The sequence below is a fragment of the Cydia fagiglandana genome, chromosome 21 (assembly GCF_963556715.1).
Source record: "Cydia fagiglandana chromosome 21, ilCydFagi1.1, whole genome shotgun sequence".
NCBI lineage: Eukaryota > Metazoa > Arthropoda > Insecta > Lepidoptera > Tortricidae > Cydia > Cydia fagiglandana.
In genome coordinates this window covers 6,217,873-6,238,002 of record NC_085952.1, presented here as the reverse complement: position 1 = coordinate 6,238,002, position 20,130 = coordinate 6,217,873, and the positions used below count along the sequence as shown (strand labels likewise).

The window sequence follows — 20,130 nt, the reverse complement described above, 5'->3', positions numbered from 1 at the left end:
TTATTTTTTTTTTATTTAAATTAAATAGTTTGACTTTTAATCAAGTATTAAAGTACCCATATGGTTTACCTAAGTCTTAATTCAACCATTAAAGTCGACGAGTACAAAAAACTTTAAGCTAGCTCTCAATTTACCATTTTTTTTTATTATTATTTTTAATTTGACCTTACAATTATTCGTAAGTAGGTAAGACCGTTAAATATTTAAAATGATTATCAGCAAATTATCAATTTGTCATCAATTACTCTAAGAAAACTTTATGCCGAAACAGGGGACAAGAATTCACGAATTTAGGAGCTGACCTAAATTTGTATCACGAAATGGGAGCCAAATAAGAGGTTCACGAAAAAATTCATATAAAAAAAAGTTTCAACTAAAACCCTACAGTTTATACATTAAATTATTAACAAAGAACTAATATAACATATTCAAAAGCTTTCAAGGTATTGATATGCTTAGTAATATTTAAAAAAAATACACAAACTCTCAACTCACTCTCAAGAGCCTTAACCTGCCGAAACAGGGGCCCTTTACCTTACAACCATTTCCAGTCGCCGTTACGACGCGGTGTAGACACATCTTGTGTCGACACCGTCTGTTTCGGTCACAATTCCAGTCGCAGAGTCGTCGCCGTGTCGACACAGTTACCAGAAATGGGGAAGGGTCGACACATGACACAAAGTGACATAAAGTGTGGTCGCCGTGTGCACACATTGTTTCGGGTTTGCGACTACTTTATGCCAAAATCATTCGTTCATTCGTTCATTTTGTTCCTGTCAAATGGAAACTGTCAGATGGAAAAATAGTTAAATAAAAGTAAGTGACATTAATACGCCATTTCTAAAACGGATTACAAGACGTAATTATATATTGTTTGCATTTATATTACAATAGAACTTAAATTATTATGGGGAATTAAACTGCTCGAGTGATTTGATAAACTAAGTGTAATATAATCAACGCGCCACCACATTGTTTTAGTTTAGCCGGAAATGAAATTGTTTACTTCTCAGTGCTTGTGTTCATAAATATATTATTTGATGCATTTTTAGTACTTCGATGCGTATACTATACTTAAATAACAGAAATAACGCTTTACATACTACGAAACTTGTTAATTATGATGTATAAATATGGTTTAAGGCTGAGAAATATTGCAGTCACAAAGTAGTCGCAAATGTTTCGACTTTGTGTCGACTCTGTGTAGACACATGACACGCGCTGTCAAAAGTAATAACAAAGTTACTGGATTTGCAAAATGGCTCCTTGTGTTCATTTGTTTTCAGATATTCTCAAAGTGTAAAAATGACGTGGTCAGAGATGGGACTTAATAGATTAACTGTTTATTCGACTAATTAATGGAATAAAAAAAGTTAATCCTCAAATTTTAATCACGATTAGTTTAGTCGACCTAACATAGATTGAAATTGAATTAATCTGAACATTAATCGAATAAATTATCGATTAAATCTCGGTTGGAAGTTGACAGGGGGCCATTTTTGTACGTAAAAATAATAGAAATGTCTTGCATGCAGATGCCCAGATGGTAGCCAAACACTTTGTCATAAAAGTCGAGATGGGTGTCGATTTATAGGTTTTAGGGAGTGCCGATTTCGAAAATGATGACCATTTTGGAATCCAAAATGGCGGCCATGCACTGTGTCATAAAAGTCGTCATGGATGTCGTTTTATACGTTTTAGGGGGCCCCAATTTTGAAAATGATGACCATTTTGGAATCCAAAATGGCGGCCATGCACTATGCCATAAAAGTCGTCAGGGGTGTCGTTTTATAGGTTTTAGGAGGCGCAGATTTCAAAAATGATGACCATTTTGGATTCCAAGATGGCGGCCATGCACTATGTCATAAAAGTCGTCATGGGTGTCGTTTTATAGGTTTTAGGGGGCCCCGATTTAGAAAATGATGACCATTTTGAAATCCAAAATGGCGGCCATGCACTATGTAATAAAAGTCGTCATGGGTGTCGTTTTATAGGTTTTGGGGGGCGCAGATTTAGAAAATGATGACCATTTTGGATTCCAAAATGGTGGCCATGCACTATGTCATAAAAGTCGTCATGGGTGTCGTTTTATAGGTTTTAGTGGGCGCAGATTTCGAAAACGATGACCATTTTGGATTCCAAAATGGCGGCCATGCACTATGTTATAAAAGTCGTCATGGATGTCGTTTTATAGGTTTTAGGGGGCCCCGCTTTCGAAAATGATGACCATTTTGGAATCCAGTATGGCGGCCATGCACTATGTCATGAAAGTTAACATGGGTGTCGTTTTATAGGTTTTGGGGGGCGCAGATTTCGAAAACGATAACCATTTTCGATTCCAAAATGGCGGCCATGCACTATCTCATAAAAGTCGTCATGGATGTCGTTTTATAAGTTTTAGGGGGCCCCGATTTAGAAAATGATGACCATTTTGAAATCCAAAATGGTGGCCATGCACTGTCATAAAAGTTGTCATGGGTGTCGTTTTATAGGTTTTGGGGGGCGCAGATTTAGAAAATGATGACCATTTTGGATTCCAAAATGGCGGCCACGCACTATGTCATAAAAGTTGTCATGGGTGTCGTTTTATAGGTTTTAGGGGCCCTGATTTCGAAAATGATGACCATTTTGGAATCCAAAATGGCGGCCATGCAGTATGTCATTAAAGTCGTCATGGCTGTCGTTTTATAGGTTTTAGGGAGCGCAGATTTCGAAAATAATAACTATTTTGGAATCGAAGATGGCGGCCATGCACTATGTTAAAAGTCGACATGGAAGTCGTTTTGTTGGTCATGGTCATCATTTTCGAAATCTGCTCTTCCTAACACCTATAAATCAACATCTATGACGGCTTATATGACAAAGTGCACGGCAGACATCTTGGAATCCAAAATGGTCATCATTTTCGAATTCTGCACTCCCTAAAACCTATAAAACGATATCCATGACGACTTTTGTGACAAAGTGCACGGCACACATCTTGGATTCCAAACTAGGCCAAGAAAGGTACGGTCGGCTAGTATGGCGGAATGGAAATAATTAGTAATAGCTGAACTTTTCGGTGTATGGGACAGACAATAAATCTAGTGATTACGTCGACACATAATCCAAATAAATATATTACATTTAGGTATTTAAAAAAAAATGTAAAAATATAAAAATTCACAGAAAATTAATAAAGATAAATATTTGCTTTATAACATTAAGCATGAATCACACAAAAAATAATTATGTATCCTACATTTAAAGTAAGTAACCTACGGTAATTATTAAATTCAGTATATTTCCGTCCTCAAAAATGGTAATAGGCTATTTTTTCTCTCATTATTTCCAAATTATAATAAGTACAAGCGTTGCAATTTAATCGTACACTAAATAATACCGTATGGTGGGTTTTATGGGGTTGTGCTTTAATTTCCTGGTTAAAAATGGTAATAGATCAGATGGCAATAGATAGAGGTATCATATGGGATTTTCGTTATGAGTTCTCGATCGTCGAATACTGTAAAAATCGGCTTGAAATATGATTCGTAACACAAAAAACCATCAAAAACGTTATCGTTGCTTTAAAGTTGCCGCGCACGAGCCAGCGAGCTAACGCGATTGATCGTTGCATGGAGCGGGCGGCGGAACGATGAAACTTCCATCGCCCCGAGCGCGAATATTTAACAAAGTATTTAGTATATTTACTATTTACTCGGTCAAGACATATGTACCAGTGAAATTAAAAAATATGGGAGACTAGATTCGAACTAATTATCAGCTTTAATCTGGGCAAGAGTGCTGTAAATAAGAAAGTAAATTTTATATAATTGCAGGCTTTCCGTCTTTGCGTGCGCGTTAAATTTAATACAATAATAGGCCAATTATATTGGGCTATTATACCGAAACACACCCAATTTGATAGCAGAAAAAGGCGCGAAATTAAAATTTTCTTAGGGATTTTAAATCTTCGCGCCTATAAGTTTAAACCATTTAAGGTTTCAATAGCGGTCATTTAAGTACCACCCCTCACCACTAAAATGTAATTATCAAAAACGACAGTTGCTAATGTTCCCCAAAGTAAGCATTTCTAGTTATTGCTGCAATACAGTGGTACCGGGCACCTTACGACGCAAGGCCGAGCAGGAATCGCAAACCTTAAAATATTTGCACTAATTAATTGAGTTAGGATTTTGTTAGTACTCTTTAATTGAATAGCAAAAAATATAAGTTAAGTATTAGAAATACCGTTTTTACTCGATTTTTAACTAAGTAATTATTGTTAAACTTATTTTTACCGTGTGGTGTCGGTTAAAATTTCACTAAGTAACATCATTTATTTTGGCGACTAGGGCAATAAAAGTCGACACCATAAACAACAAATTAACAAACAACAAAAATTTGCAGTAATATTCCAAAACTCGACTGAACGCAAGCGCACCCGAACATGGAATGACTGACTAAAATGGCGGACCAAGTGTGCCACTCCCCTGACTCAGAGTCCTGTCATAAAACGTAAGGCCGTGGTATTAACGTCAGTGGGTAGCTGAGCGGCGAACGGTGAATGCAGGTAGCAATAAGGTGTTCAGCACCTTCGCTGCGGCAATTAGTATAACTCGTAATTAACCATACTTTGCATTGAACGTGTTAATGTTTTTATAATTTGAAATGACTTCGTTTCCATGTAGAAATAACCAAACAGACTTTAGAAGCATTTAATATTTTATTTGTGGCCGTATAAATTATGTTTTGTAAATTAACTACAATTGTTCATATTTGCGGATAAATATGTGACGTCCCACGGTCAAAGGTACCTTATGGCGGGTATGGAGTTATGCATACCCCAGTAATGTACAATAAATAAGCTATCGATAACACAAAAGATCAACCTCCTAAGTTGCGTAGTTACAGAGATATGATTTTTTGAAAATAATGTTGTGAATTGAGCAACTTTACGATAGAGAAGTTTTAAGTTTAGCCGCCTAAAAAACTATGTTCCTGAAGTAAGTTACATAGTTGACTACAAATAATAATACCTTATATATCTGAGATTAAAAAAATGTTGCGACTTGTTCTATAATACAAATAGAAACCTTTGATATCGACTGATTTATATGTATACTAACCAATCTCTTGAAAATAAAGTTTTATTTCATTTTCACGATTGATTGCAATGAGCTCTCAAGATTTAAATTTTATCTATTAGAAAACGACACTGAGAGACAGTTTAAGCAAAAAACAATACCGATTTAGAGGTAAAAATTTATTTTTTAACTTTTTCATATAAAATCAGAAAATTGAATATTTTTACTTTTAATGTAACACACAATCAATTTTTCTGAGCACATATGAAAGAAATTCTGTCATTCAAATGAAATAAATCCTAAAACCCCAACTAAATACTATATTTAACCCCTTATGCCACTTTAAACTTACATAACAATAACAGTATTTGCTCCATACATTTACGAAAAGGTACCTTATGGAAATAAATCTCATAAGTAATACATCACTACAAAACATCAATCACATTGAAGTTTATCTTTTATGAATAGAAAATATTAATTTACATTGAACTGCCACAAATTTAATTAGTTCTTCGTCATAATAATCTTAAAAAAGACCAATAATTTGTATGTAATGAAAAGGTACCTTGTGGTTAAGTTACATGATGAGGCATGATGATGATGGAACAGTTAGGATAAACTAATAATATTTTGGGGTAAAGATGGTATAAATCGTCTATTTCTTATTAATAATATATTTTGGTTGCCATTGAAGACAAGCGGCATTGAGGTTCAATGACCTCAGATATTCCATAAGGTAATGCGTCGGGTATTGTCATTTTTCAGCAAACCAATGGCTGATTTATTGCATGCGACCAAACCAAATGAAGATTATTCTAGTTAAGAACGACTTGAGGAGAGTAACTTTGGTATAATAGCAGGCTACTTGGATTTGTAATTTCGGTCGATGTACGGTTATAATATATGCTAGGCGCCCCAACCAGAACTGAAATTATCAAATTAGTTTTGCGGAATGCTAATACAGTTCTCTACCAAACTTCTTTTCCCGTATTGACTAGTTTTTTTGGGAATTTTCAACCTTTTTTCCATAAGGTACCTTTTGTACTAAACTCTGAGACGACATTACTAGGCTTATAACTAACTTATAACAAAAATAAAAACAGGTAAACAAACGTTACGCATTAAGGGTTCAGATCACACAATAAAAAAAATTTGAGCATTTTTTCACCTCTTTACAAAACATTTCATATCTCCGAAACTAGAAACCCTCATAAGGTACCTTTTCCCGTGGAACGTCACATATATACATACATACTATATAAACATTAAATAAATACATTATTTTTGACATAAAAATACATTGCGCGTATTTAGCTAATCTGCGTCAAGCAGATCTTGTCAGTAGAAAAAGGCGGCAAATTTGAAAAATGTAGGCGCGATAGGATATCGTCCCATAGAAAATTTAAATTTCGCGCCTTTTTCTACTGACAAGATTTGCTTGACCATCTATACTTAGCAAGCACTTTGTTTGATTACGATACCTGCAAGCAAGTAGTAAGTATATGGCTCCATCCTATCCTGTACCACGATATACAGTCAAGGAATTTAAATTCCGACCCATTTCGTACTTTGTCACAGTGACAACCGTATGAGGTCTCTAGCGGCTTTCATATTGATTGTCACTGTGACAAAGTACGAAATGGGTCGGAATTTAAATTCCTTGACTGTACATGCGATAACATTTTTGCGACAGTTTTGTATAGATAATGGGTTTGTCGTTAGAAAATTACGATATCGAGATAAAAGTCAGGTCTATGAGGGCTATTGAAACCTATAATAGTTTTTACAGACATGTTTTAAATTTGCCGCGCTTTTTCAAGTCATGCTGATTCACTATAGAATAGCAATCGAATTGGTTCAGATTTAACGTTCAATGCATATAAATAACATAATTAGTAAATAACATAATTTTGGACTAAGTACATACCTACATGACATCAGGCTATGGTTTGGCGCACCGTGACCTTGAACGGCGCGCTAATGTGTTACGGCTGTTAAGTGGAGTCCAGACGGGATGATCAAATCGACCGATTTGATCAGAAATGAAATTGGGGTCAATCTCCAAATTAAGCAACAATTAAACAACTGTACCGATATTTGGAACCTCAGAATAATATTGAGAGTAGAGATGCACCGGATAGTGACATTAGTGACCCACTATCCGGCCGAATACCGGATAGTAACTTTGCTAGATCTCAGAGTAAACAAATTGGATTTAAGAAACAGTCACGGTCATATTGTACTTACTCGTTTATTATTTCAAAACAATTTAAACATCCACATCCACTCACTTGCACGCGTAGGTACTCTACTCATTTCGAACATAGAAATGAGTCCGCGCCAACGTTCACCACGAAACAGGTTAAAACCTGCACAATGCGCACCTAAAAACCGAAATGTAGGTATTGTTCCGCCGGCCGAATATTCGGCGGTCGGATACCGAATATTCGGCCGATGGTCAGGCCGAATATCCGGTATCCGACCAAACAACTATCCATTGCATCTCAAATTGAGAGTGGCAACACTGTCGTAGGTCGTATTGCCCCTTTCTAGCATATACGTCCCTCGCACCTACACTCCCACCACACAGGAAGGATGCTTTGTCAGTTATTCAAGGCAAATTTTCAAGTCATTGGCTTGCTGTTTTTCCATCTAGAAGGTCGTCAAGCTAAACTACTGGTGAGTTTTTGAATTTGTACCTCAGTTTAGCTGGCTACATTGAAATAGTTATTTATTTTACAAGGGGGCAAAGTTGTTGTTTAACCGCTCGTGCTAATATTGCGAGTATCAATATTCGAAACATGGAATCTTGAGCGTTGCGAGGGTTAAACAAAATTTGCCCCAATTGAAACACAAAATCTTTCACCACACCAACCTGAAGCAAATATTAAATGTAATAATCAAATACAAATGAATGCCATTAAATATTTATCATCCAAAATCATGATTTAAAAGTCAATTCTACCAGCAAACATAACAAAACAACTCAAAACTTGCATTTGATTACTTTGCCTCACTTGTGATTAAAATGTAAGCTTGCTCTCAGTTTTTGAAGTGCAAAGTAAGCCTTTCCGAGCTGGTGTGGTGAAAAACAGTTTCTAACGGCTTATGCCATGATATGATGTGAAAGTGTTTTCAAAGGCTGCCTGCGTGCACCGTGGCTATACCAATGAAAATACTGAAGTACATATCTTTAAAAACACATCGAGTTAGTAAAGCGTGCACGTGTTATCATTAGAATTCAATTTTACACCTACATGAAGTCTCTTCTGAGTCTTGTTAGTTTAAATCTTTCTGTGTGTATAATAAGGTTTGAAATTTGAATACTTAAATGGTGAATGGCATACCCTTCAGTTTTCAAGTGATTTAATTGTGTTTTCGAATACGAATGGTACGGCTAGTTAATACGCGTTACGTAGAACCTACGTATTAAGGTAGACCATGATATGGCGAGGAGGTTTCATCTGTCTAAGTATCTATCAGCAATTTCTCTTTTTATCCCGTTCAGGGTTAGTATAATATAGCAAAATGTGACATCCTGCGGATAAAGGTACCTTATGGTGATTGGCGCTTACTCTATTATTAACGCCGCTCCAATATTATTGCGACGCTATGCGGCATAAGCGCCAGCCGCCATAAGGTACCTTTATCGCGGGACGTCACAAATAAACTTTTAGTAATAAAAGTGCTGATAAACAACGTGTATCCGCTTAGGAGTCGACGAAGTCGGCTTCTATTTCCGCTCTGAGAGATACAAGGTAACGAACAAACCTACATCCCATTGTGGGTGAGTACTTCGGCAATTCATAATTCATATACTTAAATTTGACTAGAAACAGAGAGAGATTAGCATGGCTCTGCGCAAGAATGACATACGAAATCGTGAAGTATTTCACTCTTTATCTATAGGTGAACCAGGATCTATTGAGGGTGCGCCATGTTACGGAAATTTGTTGGTACTAATTTCTAGCAATGGCAACAATTTTAATAATAGACAACATCTACCCTCTATGATAGTTGTCAATATTGACAATGTAAACATTGCTTTGTCTAGTTTCGTGTGAATTATTATTAGACTGCCATAATCAACCCGAAAGTTTTAGATTTTACGGAGAAAAAAGTTGTAAATAGTGTATATAGTTATTTATTGGAAAAAAAAACGTGCGGGAGAGAAATTTCTTCCATTAGAAAACATAACGAAATTAGCATCTGAATTGACGGGTAAGTTTCAAACTTATGGACAAATGTCACTATAGTCAGGTCGTCACGATTTGGTTGATGTCTTGTAATAATTTGATTTGTGTATTAGGTGTATCGCATCTGCGATCATATATAACTAAGGATACCGCCTTTAGGAACATTACCGTTCAAATTCTCGGGCCAAATTAGCACACATACACAATTACGCCTACATTCAAATAAGACGACGCGTTTACAGAGCCTGTAATCAAAGCTGGTAAACGAAATAATAGTCATCTTTATTACACTAATGGTACATAGCTAAGTGTAGATGAAATGCATATAAAGTCAATAACTACCAATCAGCGACATTAATCCGCTAATAACCTTCTTGCTGTACGTACTGGCCGCTGAGAGTTCGCGGTTCATATTTGATTAGAATATGACTTGGACAGGGATAGGTTTATGCCATACAGTGAAGAACCAGTCAAATAATTCACGTATAATAATTTAATGCAGATCAAAAGATAACTAGTTAAAATGTTGTTATGACATGACAGACTAACTCAACATAAGTAAATATATCATTGTTGTATAAATGTATTCCGCTATAATAAGTATTTTGTATATTTTATTATCAATCTGCATGGCAGTGCGAAGTCACGTTCAGGTATAGTCTGTCCGTTTTTAGAAATAGGACTGGCTACACAGTCTGCAAAATTTACATGGGTACACGAATCGGGTCAAAAATATTTGAACAGGCCGAGTCACAATAAATCCGCACTTTCAGTTCAGAATATTTTATACGCCGGTTTTATTAGCCGGTCAAGCAAGTTTGTCAGTAGAAAAAGGTGCAAAATTAAAATTTTGTATAGGACCACAGCCGTTCACGCGCTTACATTTTCTAAATTTGCCGCTCTTTTAATATTTTAAGCTTTCGCGTTTTGAACACATATTAACTCACATTATACGAAACGAAACTGATTTACGTCGGTAAGTCAAGGTAATTGAATATAATTCGCGTTAGACCCGTCTATAATGTTAGTTAATATGTTTGCCGCTCTTTTCTACTGACGGAAATGGCTTGAGAGAGAACCTACATAAATGTGACAGTAGAGGGTGGATTCAAATGATCAACATTTTCAGAGAATGTGTGTATTTGTTAAATTAATTCAGTGAAAGCATGATAGGAAAAATGTATATATCTACATATAGGAGACCGGGTATGATTATCTCACGGGTTATATCTCATGAATAGAACATATTCTAGATATCTTGCCAGGCATCCACTCAATTTCATGTCTCTCTAATTGGACAGCTTTTTTCCATAGTTCTCTGCGAATAGCATCTTGTGGGAATCTGAATAGAAAGTAATGTAAAATGACAATACCAAATTTGATTATTAATTTGAAATAACTAGGTAGTTTTTTTATAGCTCCATCTCATGAAATAAAAAAGAAAAATACAAATCTGTAAGAAGGAATTTATTACTACATTTATAATTATATAGAAAATACCTAAACCAAACACAAGTTAATAAAATAGTCTACTTCATTTAGCATAACACCATCCCTATTATCCTCGCAATTTAAAAAGTCGTATGTTGTTATGAAAGTCGTATGCAGTTGTTACGTTTTAGCTTAGCACGGTAGTATTGAAAACAAATCGTCATGTTTTTTCCAAATTCTACTGAAGTTATCTGTTTACTACAAGTGAAAAGTGATTCCACTGTCCTTGGTATGAACTAAAATAACTTCTGCACCACTTCACGACACATGAATATATTTTTAATTACAAAAAAACGTTGTTTTTATAAATCAATTTAGCCATTTGTCACTGACTGTCACCTCGGTCGTACTGAGATTGCCAATCGAGCAGTTTGTAAGTACCGCCTATCGCGGGGTAGTTTGCGTTGGGTCATAATTGAGCGAACAGAATACTTCCATGTATAGCATTTCGCTGTATCGCATGCATCGGTATCACGGATTGCTAGTGAAGTGCGTAAGGGCGGAATTAAACGACCAAACCTAAAAAAAAAAGAAAACAAAAAAGAAAATAGATTATAACTCTTGCGTTACTTATTAACTTTACGCTATTCATTTTATCTAAATCGTGTCAGCCATTTAAGCGTAATAACCGAAGAAATATCCAAACATCAAACTTCGCACTTATTAACGTTGTCGGAATAAAACAAAAATCATCTGCCAATTTCCATTGTCCCCACTATACAAATTGTTGCTATATAAAATTCAAAACGAGCGCCCTCTTGACAATACTCCTAAAGTTCTGGTTTACCTATACCTACTTATTTCTTTCCAACTAGATCTTTGATTTTAAATAAAATATTGGTAAAAATGTAGGTAGGTACTTAAATAAATAATTTACCAGGTACTTACTTACCTATAGCTTAAATTAAAAGGTTAAGGAAAAGAACTTTTGCATGTAGTTGTTATTTTGGATTTAATTACACTTCACATATATATAAAAAAAATTCTAAGTCTTTATTTAACATCTATATAAATATGATCAATTTTTTAGGTAGGATATCCATAACGCAGGCTTCGTCAGGTGGTCACAAATGCAAATCATATATATAAAATCGAAAAACCAGAACGGGATAAAAACGAGGGAAGAAGAGAGATGGCGCCTTACAAATTTTTAACTAAATCAAAGATGTAGACCATCCCAAATTTAATATAAATCGGTTCAGCGGTTATTGATTTCCCGTACAAATTTCCACGCCACTTTTCACACCTTCAAAAGATGATTTTGGTTATAAGATCTATCCTATGTCCTGTTCCGGGACGCAAACTATTTCTATACCAAATTTCAACGAAATCGGTTCAGCGGTTAAGCGTCAAGAGGAGTTTAAAAAAAACCGACCAAGTGCGAGTCGGACTCGCGTATTAAGGGTTCCGTACATTAAGTCCGACTCGCGCTTGACTGCACATTTCTAATAGGTTTTCCTGTCATCTATAGGTAAAGAACTATTTTGTGTATTCAGACAGACAGACATACAGACGCACGAGTGATCCTATAAGGATTCCGTTTTTTGCTTTTGAGGTACGGAACCCTAAAAAGATTTTTTAATTTTGTGGAATGGTTTCAATGTGATACCTTAAATGGATTCAGCAACCCAGATTTATACGAAAACGATACCATACACGGCCTAGCAGCACCTTCACTGATGTAGATATATCAAGATAAAATTGAGAGCCCTAAATAAACTTTCAAGAGCGGATATCTCAAAAACTATTCAACATATCGAAAAAATTGACTGAATAACCTTGTAACAAATTAAATTAACTTTCATTTTGTATAAGTGGCCATGTCGCTAAGATGCATAGTTTCCGAGATATAATCGAAAAACCGGAAAATGGGACATTCAAAGCCCCCTCTCTTCCCCCCGCTCAAGGGCTACGGCCGGGGACTTTTGATATGTTCACCTCCTAACTTGTCCAAACCAAGTTACAGAGTCAAAAATTGTGTTCCGAGCATTTCCCTCTACAACTTTTTTGAGCATTCGTTGGCTGACCTAAGTAGCTTATTGCATTTCTTTAAAAACTTTTCTGTAAAAGGTTGACGGGTGTTGGGTGTTTATATGGTTTTGGTCGATTATTATCATTTGCATCGCCCATGATGACTTACTAGAATTACTTACGAGCACACGAGACACTAATAGTAGTTTGACAAACCTTGGTTTTCAAGAGGTATTTTATTTGACATTTGCTGTCACAAATTTGCTGTCATATTTAGTCGCAAACCGCACGCAAAGTGCACACAAATGTGTCGACACCTTGTTACGGAAAAGTGTACACACGGCGACGACACTTTGTTTCGAAACAATTCTAGACACATTGTGTGGACTCTGTTACGACACATCTGACATTTAGTTACCACTTTGATGATTCTGCGACTGGAATGGTTATATGGGGGCGACACTTGTTGGATTGATAAAGAAGGAATAAGTATTACAAGAACAAATTTCTTCGCCACTTTCTACGTAACTGTCACAATTTTGACGTAAAATGCTTAAATATGGCAACAATTTAGTACTTATGGTTCTTTTTTAAAATTAATTAAAATATTTTATTTAGGGACAAAATATATACAGTGGTATTACTAAAGAAAACTAAATGCATTAGATTTTCTTTGCCGAATGTTAAACCAGTCGATACTAAGATACTTTTGAATAATGAATGCTTAGAGATGGTAGATAAAGCACTGTTTCTTGGTTTAACATTGGACAAAAATCTACAATGGAGTCCTCATATAAGAACACTAGCAAACAAATTAAGTTCGGCCGCTTACGCTGTGAGGAGAATTAGACAATTGACTAATGTTGAAACAGCTCGCCTTGTTTATTATAGTTATTTTCATAGTGTAATGTCATATGGTATTCTGGTTTGGGGCAAAGCAGCTGACATACAGACTATATTTGTCTTACAAAAGAGAGCCATTCGTTCTATATATAATTTAAGGGTGCGTGAATCATTAAGAGAACTTTTTAAAGAAATTAATATTTTAACTGTCGCTTCCCAATACATATATGGTAGTATTATTTATGTTGTTAAGAATCTAGACTCCTTCACTAAGAATTCTGATGTCCATAACTATAATACTAGAAATAAAAACAAGCTTGCTATCAGAAAGTTTCGAGTTCGTAAAGTACAGAAGTCATTCGTTGGGCAATGCATTCATTTTTATAACAAGTTACCTGAGGATGCTTTAAGATTACCCTTTCCAGCTCTTAAGAATTACTACAGAGTCGAGGACTACTTGACAGACAAACATGCATGGTCCGAACCAGAAACTGTAATAACGACAAGTAGCAATTAAAAGCATTGTATTATGTGTAGAATTAAGGTGACTCAGCTCAGGTAAAAAGCACATCAAATTGTATGAAAGCATTTCATAACAATCAGTCAGATTCATATAATATGTATTCTCATTTCTTTTATTGATTTTATTTCTTTTCCTTTTGTAAGAATTTGATATGTTTTCTGAAAGAGCTACGTATTTGTATAAAGTTATGTACTCACTGAGTATAATTGCATGAATTCTATAGTAATTTAAATTGTATTTTTCTTAATTACTCGTAATGCATGTTAATTATAAGATGTAATAATGTTTTGAAAAGATGTGTCCCGCCGAGTTTGTTGCCGGTCCCATATTGGGATACCCTCCTCCAATTGAGGGGGGATTTAAATCTTCTCGGGGCAGAGGTGTACGGTTGGAGCCGGTAAAGGTTTATTTGACGTTCATAAGCGCATTGTAATATGCCTACTTGAATAAACTATTTTTATCTTATCTTTAAAAGAAATTAATAACTAGCTTAAATATAAAATAGTCCCCTGAGGCATTGTACCGAGGATGCTGGCGGCATTTCCCCGCTGTATTGCAATGCTGATACGTTGTGCAAGGCAGCGAGATTTTTTAGTTCCATTTTATTTAATTTATACTATTTTATGTCGCACTATACTTATAGCACTAGCCTGCTTGTTGGTTACACCTAGTTAGTTTAGAATATTAAATTTCTCTACCAGTTCAGATACTGCCAAAACTATTATACCTGTTTACTTAATACTTTGGCAGGTCAGGGGCATTACCCAAACGGGATGCCTGTAAAATATCTCAATAAATTTGTTGGCCTTCTGCGGTGTCTCGTCAACTGAACAAATATTAATTACCGACAGAAAATGTGTTCTACATACAGTAGTAGATTTTGGTGCAATATCGTATTATATAACATATTATTTATTAAATTTATATTTTTTAACAAGCAGAAACGTCTGCGAACGATGCTATTTTCCACTTTTAAATTTATTTATTAAATAACAAATAAATATATACTTTATGTCATGTAATAATATTTTTTGTACGTAATAAATGTCTATTGTCGAAATAAATACAGACAGTTTTTGAACATCCAAACTCTTTGGTGGTGTCGTATGTATTACGGTCAGGTTTGACGACTTGTCTGTGGTGTTTCTCATGTCATGACGTTACGCGCTCCGATTGGCGTTGACAGTCACGTGATTCTGGGCATTATTTTAAATACTTTTGATTATTTTTAATTAATTTATTACGCATAATTACACTTGCAAAAGATGATTTTCAGCATTCTAATAGTCCCTGCTATGGTAAAAACATAACATGTTATATATTCGCGATTCATGTCAACATGCCTATAAGGCCTAGTTTACCCTCTGGGTTGGAAGGTCAGATGGCAGTCGCTTTCGTAAAAACTAGTGCCTACGTTAAATCATGGGATTAGTTGTCAAGCGGACCCCAGGCTCTCATGAGCCGTCGCGAAATGCCGGGATAAAGCGAGGAAGAAGATTAGGTATATATTATACTCGTATTATGGGACATTTTGACACAGATTGACGAAGCCCCACGGTAAGCTGTCTTGTGGGTAGTCAGACAACGATATGTATAATATATAAATACTTAAATACATAGGAAAAAAAACCATGACTCATGAACAAATATCTTTGTTCTCACACAAATTAATGCCCTTACCGGGATTCGAACCCGGGACCATCGGCTTCATAGGCAGGGTCACTACCCACTAGGCGGACCGGTCGTTATAAAAAATATGTAGTCACATACTTATTTCTTTGTCCCCAGGCCTCAAAATGTACGGGTTGCTTCTAGAAAACATGGCGGAGTTCATCCGACAAACGTACGGCGAGGAGCGCTGGGAGGACATCCGGAGGCAGGCCGGAGTGGAACAACCCTCGTTCTCAGTCCACCAGGTGTACCCTGAGAACCTCATCACCAGGCTGGCCAAGAAGGCTCAGGAAGTAAGTTACAGACTAACTAAAAGATCCATCATACCAATACGTCGGAAAGGGACAAACGATTATTATCGGCTTGTCAACTTTAGTAAACGTTTATGAATAAGGGGGTAAATATGTTACAGTAGAGAAAAGGGGTCCAAGTGCAGTCCAGATGAAAAAAACCAGACAGTCGAACTCCCCCTCACTCACTCCGTACACCTCGTCCGTAGTTTTTAGTATATCGGCAATAGAAATACATCAGCTGTGAAAATTTCGACTGCCTATCACGGTTCTTGAGATACAGCCTGGTGACATACAAATAGACAGACGGACAGCAGAGTCTTAGTAATAGGGTCCCGTTTTAAACTTTTTACCCTTTGGGTACGAAACCCTAAAAAGGGGGTAAGTTCCAAGACAAACGTACGGTGAGGAGCGCTGGGAGGACATCCGGAGGCAGGCCGGAGTGGAACAACCCTCGTTCTCAGTCCACCAGGTGTACCCGGAGAACCTCATCACCAGGCTGGCCAAGAAGGCTCAGGAAGTAAGTTACAGACTAACTAAAAGATCCATCATACCAATACGTCGGAAAGGGACAAACGATTATTATCGGCTTGTCAACTTTAGTAAACGTTTATGAATAAGGGGGTAAATATGTTACAGCAGAGAAAAGGGGTTCAAGTGCAGTCCAGATGAAAAAAACCAGACAGTCGAATTCCCCCTCACTCACTCCGTACACCTCGTCCGTACTTTTTAGTATTTGTTGTTATATCGGCAATAGAAATACATCAGCTGTGAAAATTTCAACTGCCTAACTATCACGTTTCATGAGATACAGCCTGGTGACATACAAATAGACAGACGGACAGCAGAGTCTTAGTAATAGGGTCCCGTTTTTAACTTTTTACCCCTTGGGTACGAAACCCTAAAAAGGGGGTAAGTTCCAAGACAAACGTACGGCGAGGAGCGCTGGGAGGACATCCGGAGGCAGGCCGGCGTGGAACAACCCTCGTTCTCAGTCCACCAGGTGTACCCTGAGAACCTCATCACCAGGCTCGCCAAGAAGGCTCAGGAAGTAAGTCGGAGACAATATCGGCTCGATTCGGAAAATGAATTAGATTTCTACTAGACTTCAACAAGTTACGATATGGATAATTTAAAGATATTTGTGAGATAGATAGGTATGTCAAATTTGACGTTTCCGCGATTCTAGAGGTCCTCTTGAACGATTTCGACAAGTTATGACTTAGATATCCAAGTCATATCTAGTCGATATCTAATGTAGATCTAGTTGATCTCTAGATCGTCTCTAGATCTTGTGATTATCTCGAAATCCGAATACAGGCATATGTCACAGTAGGGAAAAGTGAACCTCTTTTCAATTCAATGCAGGTGAAAAGGGTGCAAGTTCTACAGGATGTCCGGTGGCAGATTTCTAGTTTCAAAGTCAATTTACGATAAAAAAAGCTAAACAAATACATGTTGATATTTCATGGCATTAGAAAATTCAACGCTGGGGATTTCCTTTTCAGTAGGTACTTATGTCTCAGTGGTCAGTATCTCAGCGTGCTTACGCAATTGAAGCATAGGTATTTTAAAGCCAACGATTCGCTAGTTATTGCACCGAATATTTTGTTCACATTTCAAAATTCGTCGTGTAAGTGATGGGCCGAGTGTTCATTTGATTCGGTCATGGGTTTCGCAAAACTTCTTCGGTCCAGAATATCCCAAGACCAAGCCCTAGCCGGTCTTATATCTCCAGTACTTATATCTCTTCTGACATTTATTTCTCTTATCGATATCGATGTTGATAATTCAACATCAACTCATAGAGAAAGCGATAAGAACATATACCTAGATATATTTATATCCTACAAAATTTGCGAAATATGGCGAGTATCGGAACGATGATACATCAAAGCAAGTTCACATAGAAATGAAAATAGGTAATAAATATTTCGACACGCGTCTCGTCTTTAGATAATTAGGCCCGTCTATCAAACTATTATGAGAAATAATTTCAATACCGTAGGTATTTCGGAATCACTTTAATTTTAATACTCTTAATATTAAAAATAGCAGTCTATATTAGCGTTGGTAGGAACTCGGGTTGTGTCTAAATTTGAGTCTAAATCTGATGAAAGAGGAGGAAGGGAGAGGAAGGGGAAGAAAGAGGGTCAGCTAACTTGACCACATGAAAAAATGGACTATTCGTTCGTCCATTTTTTAATGTGGTCAAGCCAGCTGAGCCTCTTTCTTCCCCTTTATTCGTTCAAACAGCCATACTGGTAAGAATGGCTAAGAGCAAGAGAGAGGTGGCAAAGGTGGTCGCCAACGTCCGTTAGGGCATGGCAAATAAAGAAGAAGAAATCTGAAAAACTCGGGTGAATCGTTTTTACGCGACTCTGCGCTTAAAACACTTCCGAGTCCTTTTAGTCTCGATTCGAGTCCTTTAGTAAGTCTTTTAAATGCAATTTAAGCGCCTTCAAATACCTAAAGACTTCGTCCATATTTTTAGGTCATACGATCCCACGAATTGGCAACTCAGCTACGTTTTATATTTCAATCCGATTTATTAAATAGAAATTATGCTTAAAAAAAACTGCTATCTATGTTTTTCTAATAATTATCTGGTTTTTTATTTCGTGCACAGTGTGAAATAATTTATTTTTTAGAAGAAAATACCCAATTTAAAATGAAAGTTTTAAATATTTTTTTGTATAAACTGAGTCTTACACTGAACCTGAACTAAAGTCACTTAAAAAAAACTAGGGTGTCTAACAAGTTGAAAAGATCTCGAGATTCGAGTTGATTATAAGAGTGAAAAAGTCGAGTAGTCTTTTAAGTCTTTAGCAGACAGCTTATTACTGTTAATATTCTTATATTATTAAATAAAAATAGCATTAAAACAACGATGTAGGATGTATAGTTCGTTTTTTTTAGCATTAGAAAGAACTTGCAAGAAGGTAAGCGATCTTGACATGTCTTTTAATTGAAAAACGCTTTTTAAAATTCAAAAACTAGTACTTATGAAAGCAGAAGAATATAAATGATCGTATTAGATTCATAATTGTTACATATTTGCCGTATCTTATTTTTAAAATGTGCTTTTCAATTAAAAGACACATCAAGATTGTTTACCTAATTTCTAATGCTAAAAAAAACGAACTATATGACCGTTCATATATAAACACACAGGATTATTTAAGTAAAGCTCACAAATCCAATTAAGTTTTTTATCAGATCAAAATGGTCTGAAGAATTTTATATATTTTAATACATTTAATAGGTACATGATCAGCATGATAAGAAAGTTTATTTTTATTTTATGCCCGTTGTTTGTTAAGTAGGTAATGAAACTTAGCTAGCACTAAAATAATGTTAGTAACTAGTAGGTAGGTACTTACTTAAGTCGTACTAATAACTTGACATTGAATTGAAAAAAGTTTTAACTTAGTTCTATGAGATATTCAAGATATTTATCACTTTCTTAACACAAGACCGTTTTATTTTTATTAATCTTGTAGCCTCCGGGAAACTATGTATTTATATTTCACGTTTATGTCTTGAAGGTCACGAAAAACGTCTCTGAATTTATCATGAAGTACCTACGCACGGCGAAGTAGATAAATATAGGTACCCCCAAACCCATATACCCATGGGACAGACAAGCTATGTCAGATTCTCGTAAAACCACCCAATTATAATTGTCCAATTCTGCTTGAAAATAAAATAATAATTGAAAATAAAAATTTTATCCCTTTCTGGGATTATTACTGGGGGAACGCATTACGATTAGTGTAATATTTTGCCTGTATCACTTAGTCTACATCGCGAACGGTCCAGAACGCAAAATGCCTACATTATTTTCGTCGTTTTATCTTTACGTTAGCGATGTCGCGGTGTTGACCTACGGCCATTTGAAGATAACTAACGAACCTAGTTAACCTAGGGTAGGTTAGTGATATAAAAAAGTGGTCATTTTGCGTTCTAAACCGTTCGCGATGTAGACTAAAAGAGATATAGGCAAAATATTACACTAGTCATTTTACGTTCTAGACCGTCCGCGACTATACCCCTTTCTGCACACATAAACTAGG

At 36.0% G+C, this 20,130-nt stretch overlaps 1 protein-coding gene and 1 pseudogene across 1 annotated transcript in view; both read left to right on the top strand.

Annotated features, from left to right (window-relative positions):
• LOC134675261 (soluble guanylate cyclase 88E) overlaps positions 1–20,130 on the top strand; it is a 182,938-nt gene that overhangs the window by 111,183 nt on the left and 51,625 nt on the right. The window contains exon 2 of the mRNA XM_063533481.1: positions 15,882–16,057. Within this exon, the coding sequence (XP_063389551.1) occupies positions 15,890–16,057 (168 nt within the window). The 5' untranslated portion in view covers positions 15,882–15,889. The remainder of the gene's footprint in view (positions 1–15,881; positions 16,058–20,130) is intronic.
• LOC134675384 (U6 spliceosomal RNA) lies at positions 8,859–8,971 on the top strand (annotated as a pseudogene).